At 47.4% G+C, this 12,246-nt stretch overlaps 1 protein-coding gene across 2 annotated transcripts in view; it reads right to left on the reverse strand.

The window, feature by feature from the left end:
• LOC134927808 (uncharacterized) overlaps nt 1-12,246 on the reverse strand; it is a 510,851-nt gene that overhangs the window by 149,346 nt on the left and 349,259 nt on the right. For both annotated transcript variants that reach the window (XM_063922785.1, XM_063922784.1), the window contains exon 21: nt 8,746-8,856. In XM_063922785.1, coding sequence (XP_063778855.1) covers nt 8,746-8,856 — 111 coding nt within the window. The remainder of the gene's footprint in view (nt 1-8,745; nt 8,857-12,246) is intronic.

Consider the following 12,246-nt stretch of genomic DNA (forward strand, 5'->3'; position numbering starts at 1 on the left):
ATTCCACATATCCACCCAGTCAGGTGTCGGTGTTGCCGACGGAGACACCACATTCATTTGCTCCACCTCCTCACTAGGAAAGCCTTCTACCTCAGACATGCCGACACACGCGTACAGACACACCACACACTCAGGGAAACCTTTATCTGAAAACAGTTCCCTCACAAAGGCTCTTTGGAGAGAGAGAGAAAGAGAGAGAGTATGCCAGCACACACCCAGCGCTGATGACCCAGGAAAAAAAAACACTATATGTTTTACCCAGATAGCGCTGTAATAATAAGAATTTACTTACCGATAATTCTATTTCTCATAGTCCGTAGTGGATGCTGGGGACTCCGAAAGGACCATGGGGAATAGCGGCTCCGCAGGAGACTGGGCACAAAGTAAAAGCTTTAGGACTAGCTGGTGTGCACTGGCTCCTCCCCCTATGACCCTCCTCCAAGCCTCAGTTAGGATACTGTGCCCGGACGAGCGTACACAATAAGGAAGGATTTTGAATCCCGGGTAAGACTCATACCAGCCACACCAATCACACCGTACAACTTGTGATCTGAACCCAGTTAACAGCATGATAACAGAAGGAGCCTCTGAAAAGATGGCTCACAACAACAATAACCCGATTTTTGTAACAATAACTATGTACAAGTAATGCAGACAATCCGCACTTGGGATGGGCGCCCAGCATCCACTACGGACTATGAGAAATAGAATTATCGGTAAGTAAATTCTTATTTTCTCTAACGTCCTAGTGGATGCTGGGGACTCCGAAAGGACCATGGGGATTATACCAAAGCTCCCAAACGGGCGGGTGAGTGCGGATGACTCTGCAGCACCGAATGAGAGAACTCCAGGTCCTCCTCAGCCAGGGTATCAAATTTGTAGAATTTAGCAAACGTGTTTGCCCCTGACCAAGTAGCTGCTCGGCAAAGTTGTAAAGCCGAGACCCCTCGGGCAGCCGCCCAAGATGAGCCCACTTTCCGTGTGGAATGGGCTTTTACAGATTTTGGCTGTGGTAGGCCTGCCACAGAATGTGCAAGCTGAATTGTACTACAAATCCAACGAGCAATCGTCTGCTTAGAAGCAGGAGCACCCAGCTTGTTGGGTGCATACAGGATAAACAGCGAGTCAGATTTTCTGACTCCAGCCGTCCTGGAAACATATATTTTCAGGGCCCTGACTACGTCCAGCAACTTGGAATCCTCCAAGTCCCTAGTAGCCGCAGGCACCACAATAGGTTGGTTTAAGTGAAATGCTGAAACCACCTTAGGGAGAAATTGAGGACGAGTCCTCAATTCTGCCCTGTCCGTATGAAAAATTAGGTAAGGGCTTTTATAGGATAAAGCCGCCAATTCTGATACACGCCTGGCTGAAGCCAGGGCTAACAGCATTACCACTTTCCATGTGAGATATTTCAAGTCCACAGTGGTGAGTGGTTCAAACCAATGTGATTTTAGGAATCCCAACACTACATTGAGATCCCAAGGTGCCACTGGAGGCACAAAAGGAGGCTGTATATGCAGTACTCCCTTGACAAACGTCTGAACTTCAGGAACAGAAGCTAATTCTTTTTGGAAGAATATCGACAGGGCCGAAATTTGAACCTTAATGGACCCTAATTTGAGGCCCATATACAGTCCTGTTTGCAGGAAATGCAGGAATCGGAAAAGATGTATAGGGTGGGCAGCGCTATAGTTGAAGTGATTGAAATAAACAGTTTTTTACAATACAGGTTGAGTATCCCATATCCAAATATTCCGAAATACGGAATATTCCGAAATACGGACTTTTTTGAGTGAGATTAAGATAGTGAAACCTTTGTTTTCTGATGGCTCAATGTACACAAACTTTGTTTAATACTCAGTTATTAAAAATATTGTATTAAATGACCTTCAGGCTGTGTGTATAAGGTGTATATGAAACATAAATGATTTGAGTGAATGTAGACACACTTTGTTTAATGCACAAAGTTATAAAAAATATTGGCTAAAATTACCTTCAGGCTGTGTGTATAAGGTATATATGAAACATAAATGCATTCTGTGCTTAGATTTAGGTCCCATCACCATGATATCTCATTATGGTATGCAATTATTCCAAAATACGGAAAAATCCGATATCCAAAATTGCTCTGGTCCCAAGCATTTTGGTTAAGGGATACTCAACCTGTATATGTTAAAAATTCTTTGTCAATTTATTAAAAAACAAATAAAATATGAATATTATTCACTCCTCAAAATTATTGGTAAAAATACAAAATGTGCACCTGGATCAGTTCCTTCTGCACCACTTCAGTTCTCCAAGACCGCCACTTTGTGTCTGAACCAGCCCGGAACCCACCAGCAAAACTTCCACCTACCCTAATGAGGACAACCACAGCAATCACCATCTAAATGAGGACATCCATTTCCAGCATGGAAGCACCATCATGGAAGCCTTTCCACCTCTAATACGGTGATCGGTAACTATCTAATAACCGAACTGTGTCAATTTGTGAACAAACCTCTAAAGGGACTTGTGGACTTACCAGGGCATTAACTCAGGAACAGACACTTATGGTCTAACATATAGATGGAGATGAACTGATCCAGGTGCACATTTGTATTTTTACCAATAATTTTGAGGAGTGAATAATATTCATATTTTATTTGTTTTTTAATAAATTGACAAAGAATTTTTAACATATATTGTAAAAAACTGTTTATTTCAATCACTTCAACTATAGCGCTGCCCACCCTATACATCTTTTCCGTTACCCTCAGGAGTGACTCTCCTGTCCATTGGCAGCAGCTTGGTGCAGCAACTCTTACTGAGCGCCTGTTCTTCTTTTTAGAAGTTACTCCTTGCAAATGCAGGAATCGACCCAGTTGAAATTCCTCTGTAGGGGCCTTCCTGGCCTCGCACCACGCAACATATTTACGCCAAATACGGTGATAATGTTGTACGGTTACATCCTTCCTGGCTTTGATCAGGGTAGGGATGACTTCATCCGGAATGCCTTTTTCCTTCAGGATCCGGCGTTCAACCGCCATGCCGTCAAACGCAGCCGCGGTAAGTCTTGGAACAGACATGGTCCCTGCTGGAGCAGGTCCTGTCTTAGAGGTAGAGGCCACGTGTCTTCCGTGAGCATCTCTTGAATTTCCGGGTACCAAGTCCTTCTTGGCCAATCCGGAGCCACGAGTATAGTCTTTACTCCTCTCCTTCTTATGATTCTCAGTACTTTTGGTATGAGAGGAAGAGGAGGGAACACATACACTGACCGGTACACCCACGGTGTTACCAGAGCGTCCACAGCTATTGCCTGAGGGTCCCTTGACCTGGAGCAATATCTGTCCAGTTTTTTGTTGAGGCGAGACGCCATCATGTCCACCTTTGGTTTTTCCCAACGGTTTACAATCATGTGGAAGACTTCTGGGTGAAGTCCCCACTCCCCCGGGTGAAGATCGTGTCTGCTGAGGAAGTCTGCTTCCCAGTTGTCCACTCCCGGAATGAACACTGCTGACAGTGCTATCACATGATTTTCCGCCCAGCGAAGAATCCTTGCCACTTCCGTCATTGCCCTCCTGCATCTTGTGCCGCCCTGTCTGTTTACGTGGGCGACTGCCGTGATGTTGTCCGACTGGATCAATACTGGCTGACCCTGAAGCAGAGGCCTTGCCTGACTTAGGGCATTGTAAATGGCCCTTAGTTCCAGGATATTTATGTGAAGTGACGTTTCCGTGCTTGACCACAAGCCCTGGAAATTTTTTCCCTGTGTGACTGCTCCCCAGCCTCTCAGGCTGGCATCCGTGGTCACCAGGACCCAATCCTGAATGCCGAATCTGCAGCCCTCTAGGAGATGAGCACTCTGTAACCACCACAGGAGAGACACCCTTGTCCTTGGAGACAGGGTTATCCGCTGATGCATTTGAAGATGCAATCCGGACCATTTGTCTAGCAGATCCAACTGAAAAGTTCTTGCATGGAATCTGCCGAATGGAATCGCTTCGTAAGAAGCAACCATCTTTCGCAGGACCCTTGTGCACTGATGCACTGACACCTGGCCTGGTCTTAGGAGTTTCCTTACTAGGTCGGATAACTCCCTGGCTTTCTCTTCCGGAAGAAACACCTTTTTCTGTACTGTGTCCAGAATCATCCCTAGGAACAGCAGACGTGTCGTCGGAATCAGCTGCGATTTTGGAATATTTAGAATCCATCCGTGCTGTCTTAGTACTATTTGAGATAGTGCTACTCCGACCTCTAACTGTTCTCTGGACCTTGCCCTTATCAGGAGATCGTCCAAGTAAGGGATAATTAAGACGCCTTTTCTTCGAAGAAGAATCATCATTTCGGCCATTACCTTGGTAAAGACCCGGGGTGCCGTGGACAATCCAAACGGCAGCGTCTGAAACTGATAGTGACAGTTCTGTACCACAAACCTGAGGTACCCTTGGTGAGAAGGGCAAATTGGGACATGGAGGTAAGCATCCTTGATGTCCAGAGACACCATGTAGTCCCCTTCTTCCAGGTTCGCTATCACTGCTCTGAGTGACTCCATCTTGAACTTGAACCTTTTTATGTAAGTGTTCAAGGCTTTCAGATTTAAAATGGGTCTCACCGAGCCGTCCGGCTTCGGTACCACAAACAACGTGGAGTAATACCCCTTTCCCTGTTGTAGGAGGGGTACCTTGATTATCACTTGCTGGGAATACAGCTTGTGAATGGCTTTCAATACCGCCTCCCTGTCGGGGGTAGACGTTGGTAAAGCAGACTTCAGGAACCGGCGAGGGGGAGACGTCTCGAATTCCAATTTGTACCCCTGAGATACTACCTGCAGGATCCAGGGGTCCACTTGCGAGTGAGCCCACTGCGCGCTGAAAATCTTGAGACGGGCCCCCACCGTGCCTGAGTCCGCTTGTAAGGCCCCAGCGTCATGCTGAGGACTTGGCAGAAGCGGGGGAGGGCTTCTGTTCGTGGGAAGAAGCTGTCTGTTGCAGTCTTTTTCCCCTTCCTCTGCCCCGGGGCAGATATGAGTGGCCTTTTGCCCGCTTGCCCTTATGGGGACGAAAGGACTGAGCCTGAAAAGACGGTATCTTTTTCTGCTGCGAGGTGACTTGGGGTAAAAAGGTGGATTTTCCAGCCGTTGCCGTGGCCACCAGGTCCGATAGACCGCCCCCAAATAACTCCTCCCCTTTATACGGCAATACTTCCATATGCCGTTTGGAATCCGCATCCCCTGACCACTGTCGCGTCCATAATCCTCTTCTGGCAGAAATGGACATCGCACTTACTCTTGATGCCAGAGTGCAAATGTCTCTCTGTGCATCTCGCATATATAGGAATGCATCCTTTAAATGCTCTATAGTCAATAATATATTGTCCCTGTCCAGGGTATCAATATTTTCAGTCAGGGAATCCGACCAAGCCACCCCAGCACTGCACATCCAGGCTGAGGCGATTGCTGGTCGTAGTATAATACCAGTATGTGTGTATATACTCTTAAGGATATTTTCCAGCTTTCTATCAGCTGGTTCCTTTAGGGCGGCCGTATCAGGAGACGGTAACGCCACTTGTTTTGATAAGCGTGTGAGCGCCTTATCCACTCTAGGGGGTGTTTCCCAACGCGCCCTAACCTCTGGCGGGAAAGGGTATAATGCCAATAATTTTTTAGAAATTAGCAGTTTCTTATCGGGGGAAACCCACGCTTCATCACACACCTCATTCAATTCATCTGATTCGGGAAAAACTACGGGTAGTTTTTTTCACACCCCACATAATACCCTTTTTTGTGGTACTTGTAGTATCAGAAATGTTCAAAACCTCCTTCATTGCCGTGATCATGTAACGTGTGGCCCTACTGGAAAATACGTTTGTTTCCTCACCGTCGACACTGGAGTCAGTGTCCGTGTCAGTATCGACCTGAGGTAACGGGCGTTTTATAGCCCCTGACGGTGTTTGAGACGCCTGTACAGGTATCAACTGATTTGCCGGCTGTCTCATGTCGTCAACAGTCTTTTGTAAAGTGCCGACACTATCACGTAATTCTTTCCATAAGACCATCCAGTCAGGTGTCGACTCCCTAGGGGGTGACATCACTAACACAGGCAATTGCTCCGCCTCCACACCATTTTCCTCCTCATACATGTCGACACAGCGTACCGACACACAGCACACACACAGGGAATGCTCTGATAGAGGACAGGACCCCACTAGCCCTTTGGGGAGACAGAGGGAGAGTTTGCCAGCACACACCAGAGCGCTATATATATATATATATATATATATATATATATATATATACACATATATAGGGATAACCTTATATAAGTGTTTTTCCCTAATATAGCTGCTGTATATATTAATATGCCAATTTAGTGCCCCCCCTCTCTTGTTTTACCCTGTTTCTGTTGTGCAGGACTGCAGGGGAGAGTCAGGGAGCCTTCCTCCAACGGAGCTGTGAGGAAAAAATGGCGCTTGTGTGCTGAGGAGATAGGCTCCGCCCCTTTTTCGGCGGCCTTTCTCCCGCTTTTTTATGGAAAACTGGCAGGGGTTAAATACATCCATATAGCCCAGGAGCTATATGTGATGTATTTTTAGCCATTTAAGGTATTTTCATTGCGTCCCAGGGCGCCCCCCCCCCCAGCGCCCTGCACCCTCAGTGACCGGAGTGTGAAGTGTGCTGAGAGCAATGGCGCACAGCTGCGGTGCTGTGCGCTACCTTATTGAAGACAGGACGTCTTCTGCCGCCGATTTTCCGGACCTCTTCACTCTTCTGGCTCTGTAAGGGGGCCGGCGGCGCGGCTCCGGGACCCATCCATGGCTGGGCCTGTGATCGTCCCTCTGGAGCTAATGTCCAGTAGCCTAAGAAGCCCAATCCACTCTGCATGCAGGTGAGTTCGCTTCTCTCCCCTTAGTCCCTCGATGCAGTGAGCCTGTTGCCAGCAGGTCTCACTGAAAATAAAAAAAACCTATTTAAACTTTTACTCTAAGCAGCTCAGGAGAGCCACCTAGATTGCACCCTTCTCGTTCGGGCACAAAATCCTAACTGAGGCTTGGAGGAGGGTCATAGGGGGAGGAGCCAGTGCACACCAGCTAGTCCTAAAGCTTTTACTTTGTACCCAGTCTCCTGCGGAGCCGCTATTCCCCATGGTCCTTTCGGAGTCCCCAGCATCCACTAGGACGTTAGAGAAATCTGTTTTGCACCAAATTATGTGCCCCTCCTTCTTTAAAACCCTCTTTCACCGTGGTTAAGCAGGGGAGAGTCCAGGGAGCTTCCTCTCAGCGGTGTGCTGTGGAGAAAATGGCTTTGGTGAGTGCTGAGAAACAAGCCCCGCCCCCTCATCGGCGTGCTTCGGTCCCGCTTAAAATTTAAAGACATGGCTGGGGATCTCTTTTATATACAGTGTCCAGCCTGTATATAAGTTTATTGCCATCTGTGGAGGTCCATATTGCTGCCCAGGGCGCCCCCTGCACCCTTACAGTGACTGCTGTGTGTGTGTGCTGTGTGGGAGCAATGGCGCACAGCGCTATCGCTGCGCGTTACCTCAGTGAAGATCTGAAGTCTTCTGCCGCCTTTGAAGTGTTCTTTCTTCACATACTAACCCGGCTTCTATCTTCCGGCTCTGCAAGGAGGACGGCGGTGCGGCTCTGGGACGAACTGCGCGGTGAGACCTGCGTTCCGTTCCCTCTGGAGCTAATGGTGTCCAGTAGCCTAAGAAACAGAGCCTAACGTTAAAGTAGGTCTGTTTCTCTCCCCTCAGTCCCTCGCTGCAGGGAGTCTGTTGCCAGCAGTGCTCCCTGAAAATAAAAATACTTTCTTTTTCAGTAAACTCAGGAGAGCTCCCTGTAATGCACCCAGTCTCCTCTGGGCACAGTAATAAACCGAGGTCTGGAGGAGGGGCATAGAGGGAGGAGCCAGTGCATACCCATACCCAAAGTTCTTTCTTAGTGCCCATGTCTCCTGCGGAGCCCGTCTATCCCCATGGTCCTTACGGATTCCCCAGCATCCTCTAGGACGTAAGAGAAAACAAGTTTTTGCTGTATGTCTGATACTCCTTTTACACCGCCACTATAAACCCGAGTTATTACTGTGAATACCCGGATCCAGTTACCCAGGAATCTAACCCTGCTACCTTTGAGGGTTGGTCCTGGGAATGACCGGGTCGCAGCAGTGTTAATGGGTTAGCCAGGTCGATGTGGCTCTGATCTCCAAGTGCCAATTCCGCACTCATCAGCGGTGACATAACCAACCCGGTATATTGCCGGGTAGTGTCACCTGTCTGGAAGAGAGCTCACGAGTCGCACGCAGGAAGAAGCCATGCACAAATCCAGAGTGCTATTCGGACGGTAGGCATAAAATCAGTATTAAAGGGGTATGAGAGGTGGGAGGTGAGATTCATTACTTTGCTGCTCCAAAACAGTACACAATGAGATGAGGTTCTTACATCCTCTCTGTTTTACATTAGGTCAGAGCACTTTGTACCATGTTTTCTAATATACATATCAGATGCAAAATGTATACATACAAAATGGAAAATATCCACGGGTATGTTCAACTGGATTAAGAATAATTCTTTTTTGTTTTGAATGGAACCATATATTCTTATCCAAAGTGATCTCTCTCATGCTTCGACCTACAAGGTGTATTTTAATTAAGCTCACAATTCTGGTATTCAAGGTAGCACAGTGGACCGGGTCTGACAAGCGTATGCTTTACACATTCCAACAAAAAAGCAAATTAAACACCTTAAAAACTATAAACAACCGTACCTTGAGGCTGGTTAATAGCAGAGCTAAATAAAGGTCTGGGTTTATTAAACGGTCTTCTGTCCTCAAACCTGTTGTCGCGATTCTGCTGAATTGGTTGCTGTGATGCAGAATCTGTAAAAAAAAAATCCCCATTTTAGACACTCCTTCCAGGGAATTTAGGTGTCAATATAACAGAAGAAAATATGCTCTTTACAAACTTACTCTCATGTACACAAACATTAGCATATCTGCGTATCATGCTTTGTTTGTCTCTAATACCCCTTTTCCACTAGCTCAAAAAACACGGGTAAATGCACGGAGCGCGCATTTACCCGTGTTTTTTGCAAGTGGAAAAGGGTAAACCCGGATCAAGTGATCCGGGAATCCTACCCTGGTAGCTAGCCGGGTTGAACACGTGTTCAACCCGGCTAGCTGTCTAGTGTGAACGGGAGCCGTGTCGAGGTGACACGGCTCCCGTTCACAGTGCATAGGGAAGGCGGCGCTGGGAGATCATGTGATCTCCCTGCGCCGCCCCTGCCGTGTCACTAGAAGCGTCACCAACCCGGCATTTGCCGGGTTGTGACTGCTAATGGGAAAGGGACCGAGCACGGGTCGCAGCAGGGGGCAGCTCCCGTGTCAGGCTCCCGGCTGCGACCCGTGCTCGTTAGTGGAAAAGGGGTATAACTAAACTCAACTCAATCAGAGAGCAAAGGAAAATCATTGTGTACTCTTGAAGAACTGTGGGGTCAGATAGGAATGGACAGAGAAAACAGTAACTAACACTTCAAAGTACTACATATATCTTTTACATGTTCAAATTATCCTCTGCAAATACTGCTTATTCCAATCTAGGTCTTATGATGTATTTATATGCTTTAAGTAATTATAACTATATTTAGAATATGTCCCTTCTGTATTTTAATTGCATGAGGATTTGTGTGGTTAACAGCTGTTGTGGTAGAACAGAATGTTTGTTTGGATGACCACACATCAAATAAGCTCTAAGCTACCTGGGCTGGACCATACACAGTATAAAAACTCCTGAACAATATAAATGATGTAGTGTTAATGGCAAATTTGTGGTTCTATTTCCTTTTTAAATACATTTTACTTTAAAGCTGATCTGCTTACTAGATAATTATATTTTGCTACTAAGGTGCCCCCACTCACATTCCCCCTCCGGCACCCAGCTATCAGCCAGTATTACCATTCCTCAGTTTCAGATCTGCCCTTTTCATGTATGAACTTCTAGTAAGTATACAGAATTTGCATAGTCTACTGTGTAATAGTCTAAACTTATCCGGGTTATGTTATAGCAATCAGATGAACAGCCAGACACTTCTTCCAACCCAGGTCTAAAAACCCAGGTTGTATGTGTTCACACTATGGGTGACCTGGGTTACACCCAGGAAAAACCCTGGTAAAAAGCAAGGTCGTGGACCCAGGTCGTTTCTGTTCACGCATAGCGAAAACCCGGGTCGATGCATGTTCACAGGCAAAAAAAAAAAATAAGAATTTACTTACCGATAATTCTATTTCTCGTAGTCCGTAGTGGATGCTGGGGACTCCGTCAAGACCATGGGGAATAGCGGCTCCGCAGGAGACAGGGCACAAAAGTAAAAGCTTTAGGATCAGGTGGTGTGCACTGGCTCCTCCCCCTATGAACCTCCTCCAAGCCTCAGTTAGGATACTGTGCCCGGACGAGCGTACACAATAAGGAAGGATTTTGAATCCCGGGTAAGACTCATACCAGCCACACCAATCACACTGTACAACTTGTGATCTGAACCCAGTTAACAGCATGATAACAGCGGAGCCTCTGAAAAGATGGCTCACAACAATAATAACCCGATTTTTGTAACAATAACTATGTACAAGTATTGCAGACAATCCGCACTTGGGATGGGCGCCCAGCATCCACTACGGACTACGAGAAAGAATTATCGGTAAGTAAATTCTTATTTTCTCTGACGTCCTAACTAAGTGGATGCTGGGGACTCCGTAAGGACCATGGGGATTATATCAAAGCTCCCAAACGGGCGGGAGAGTGCGGATGACTCTGCAGCACCGAGTGAGAGAACTCCAGGTCCTCCTCAGCCAGGGTGTGCCCCTGACCAAGTAGCAGCTCGGCAAAGTTGTAAAGCCGAGACCCCTCGGGCAGCCGCCCAAGATGAGCCCACCTTCCTTGTGGAATGGGCATTTACATATTTTGGCTGTGGCAGGCCTGCCACAGAATGTGCAAGCTGAATTGTACTACACATCCAACTAGCAATCGTCTGCTTAGAAGCAAGAGCACCCAGTTTGTTGGGTGCATACAGGATAACAGCAAGTCCGTTTTCCTGACTCCAGCCGTCCTGGAAACCTATATTTTCAGGGCCCTGACAACATCTAGCAACTTGGAGTCCTCCAAGTCCCTAGTAGCCGCAGGTACCACAATAAGCTGGTTCAGGTGAAACGCTGACACCACCTTAGGGAGAAACTGGGGACGAGTCCGCAGCTCTGCCCTGTCCGAATGGACAATCAGATATGGGCTTTTGTGAGACAAAGCCGCCAATTCTGACACTCGCCTGGCCGAGGCCAGGGCCAACATCATGGTCACTTTCCATGTGAGATATTTCAAATCCACAGATTTGAGCGGTTTAAACCAATGTGATTTGAGGAATCCCAGAACTACGTTGAGATCCCACAGTGCCACTGGAGGCACAAAAGGGGGTTGTATATGCAGTACTCCCTTGACAAACTTCTGGACTTCAGGAACTGAAGCCAATTCTTTCTGGAAGAAAATCGACAGGGCCGAAATTTGAACCTTAATGGACCCCAATTTGAGGCCCATAGACACTCCTGTTTGCAGGAAATGCAGGAATCGACCGAGTTGAAATTTCTTTGTGGGGCCTTCCTGGCCTCACACCACGCAACATATTTTCGCCACATGTGGTGATAATGTTGTGCGGTCACCTCCTTCCTGGCTTTGACCAGGGTAGGAATGACCTCTTCCGGAATGCCTTTTTCCCTTAGGATCCGGCGTTCAACCGCCATGCCGTCAAATGCAGCCGCGGTAAGTCTTGGAACAGACATGGTACTTGCTGAAGCAAGTCCCTTCTTAGCGGCAGAGGCCATGAGTCCTCTGTGAGCATCTCTTGAAGTTCCGGGTACCAAGTCCTTCTTGGCCAATCCGGAGCCACGAGTATAGTTCTTACTCCTCTACGTCTTATAATTCTCAGTACCTTAGGTATGAGAAGCAGAGGAGGGAACACATACACCGACTGGTACACCCACGGTGTTACCAGAACGTCCACAGCTATTGCCTGAGGGTCTCTTGACCTGGCGCAAAACCTGTCCAGTTTTTTGTTCAGGCGGGACGCCATCATGTCCACCTTTGGTCTTTCCCAACGGTTCACAATCATGTGGAAGACTTCCCGATGAAGTCCCCACTCTCCCGGGTGGAGGTCGTGCTGAGGAAGTCTGCTTCCCAGTTGTCCACTCCCGGAATGAACACTGCTGACAGTGCTATCACATGATTCT

Source organism: Pseudophryne corroboree, chromosome 5, assembly GCF_028390025.1.
Source record: "Pseudophryne corroboree isolate aPseCor3 chromosome 5, aPseCor3.hap2, whole genome shotgun sequence".
NCBI lineage: Eukaryota > Metazoa > Chordata > Amphibia > Anura > Myobatrachidae > Pseudophryne > Pseudophryne corroboree.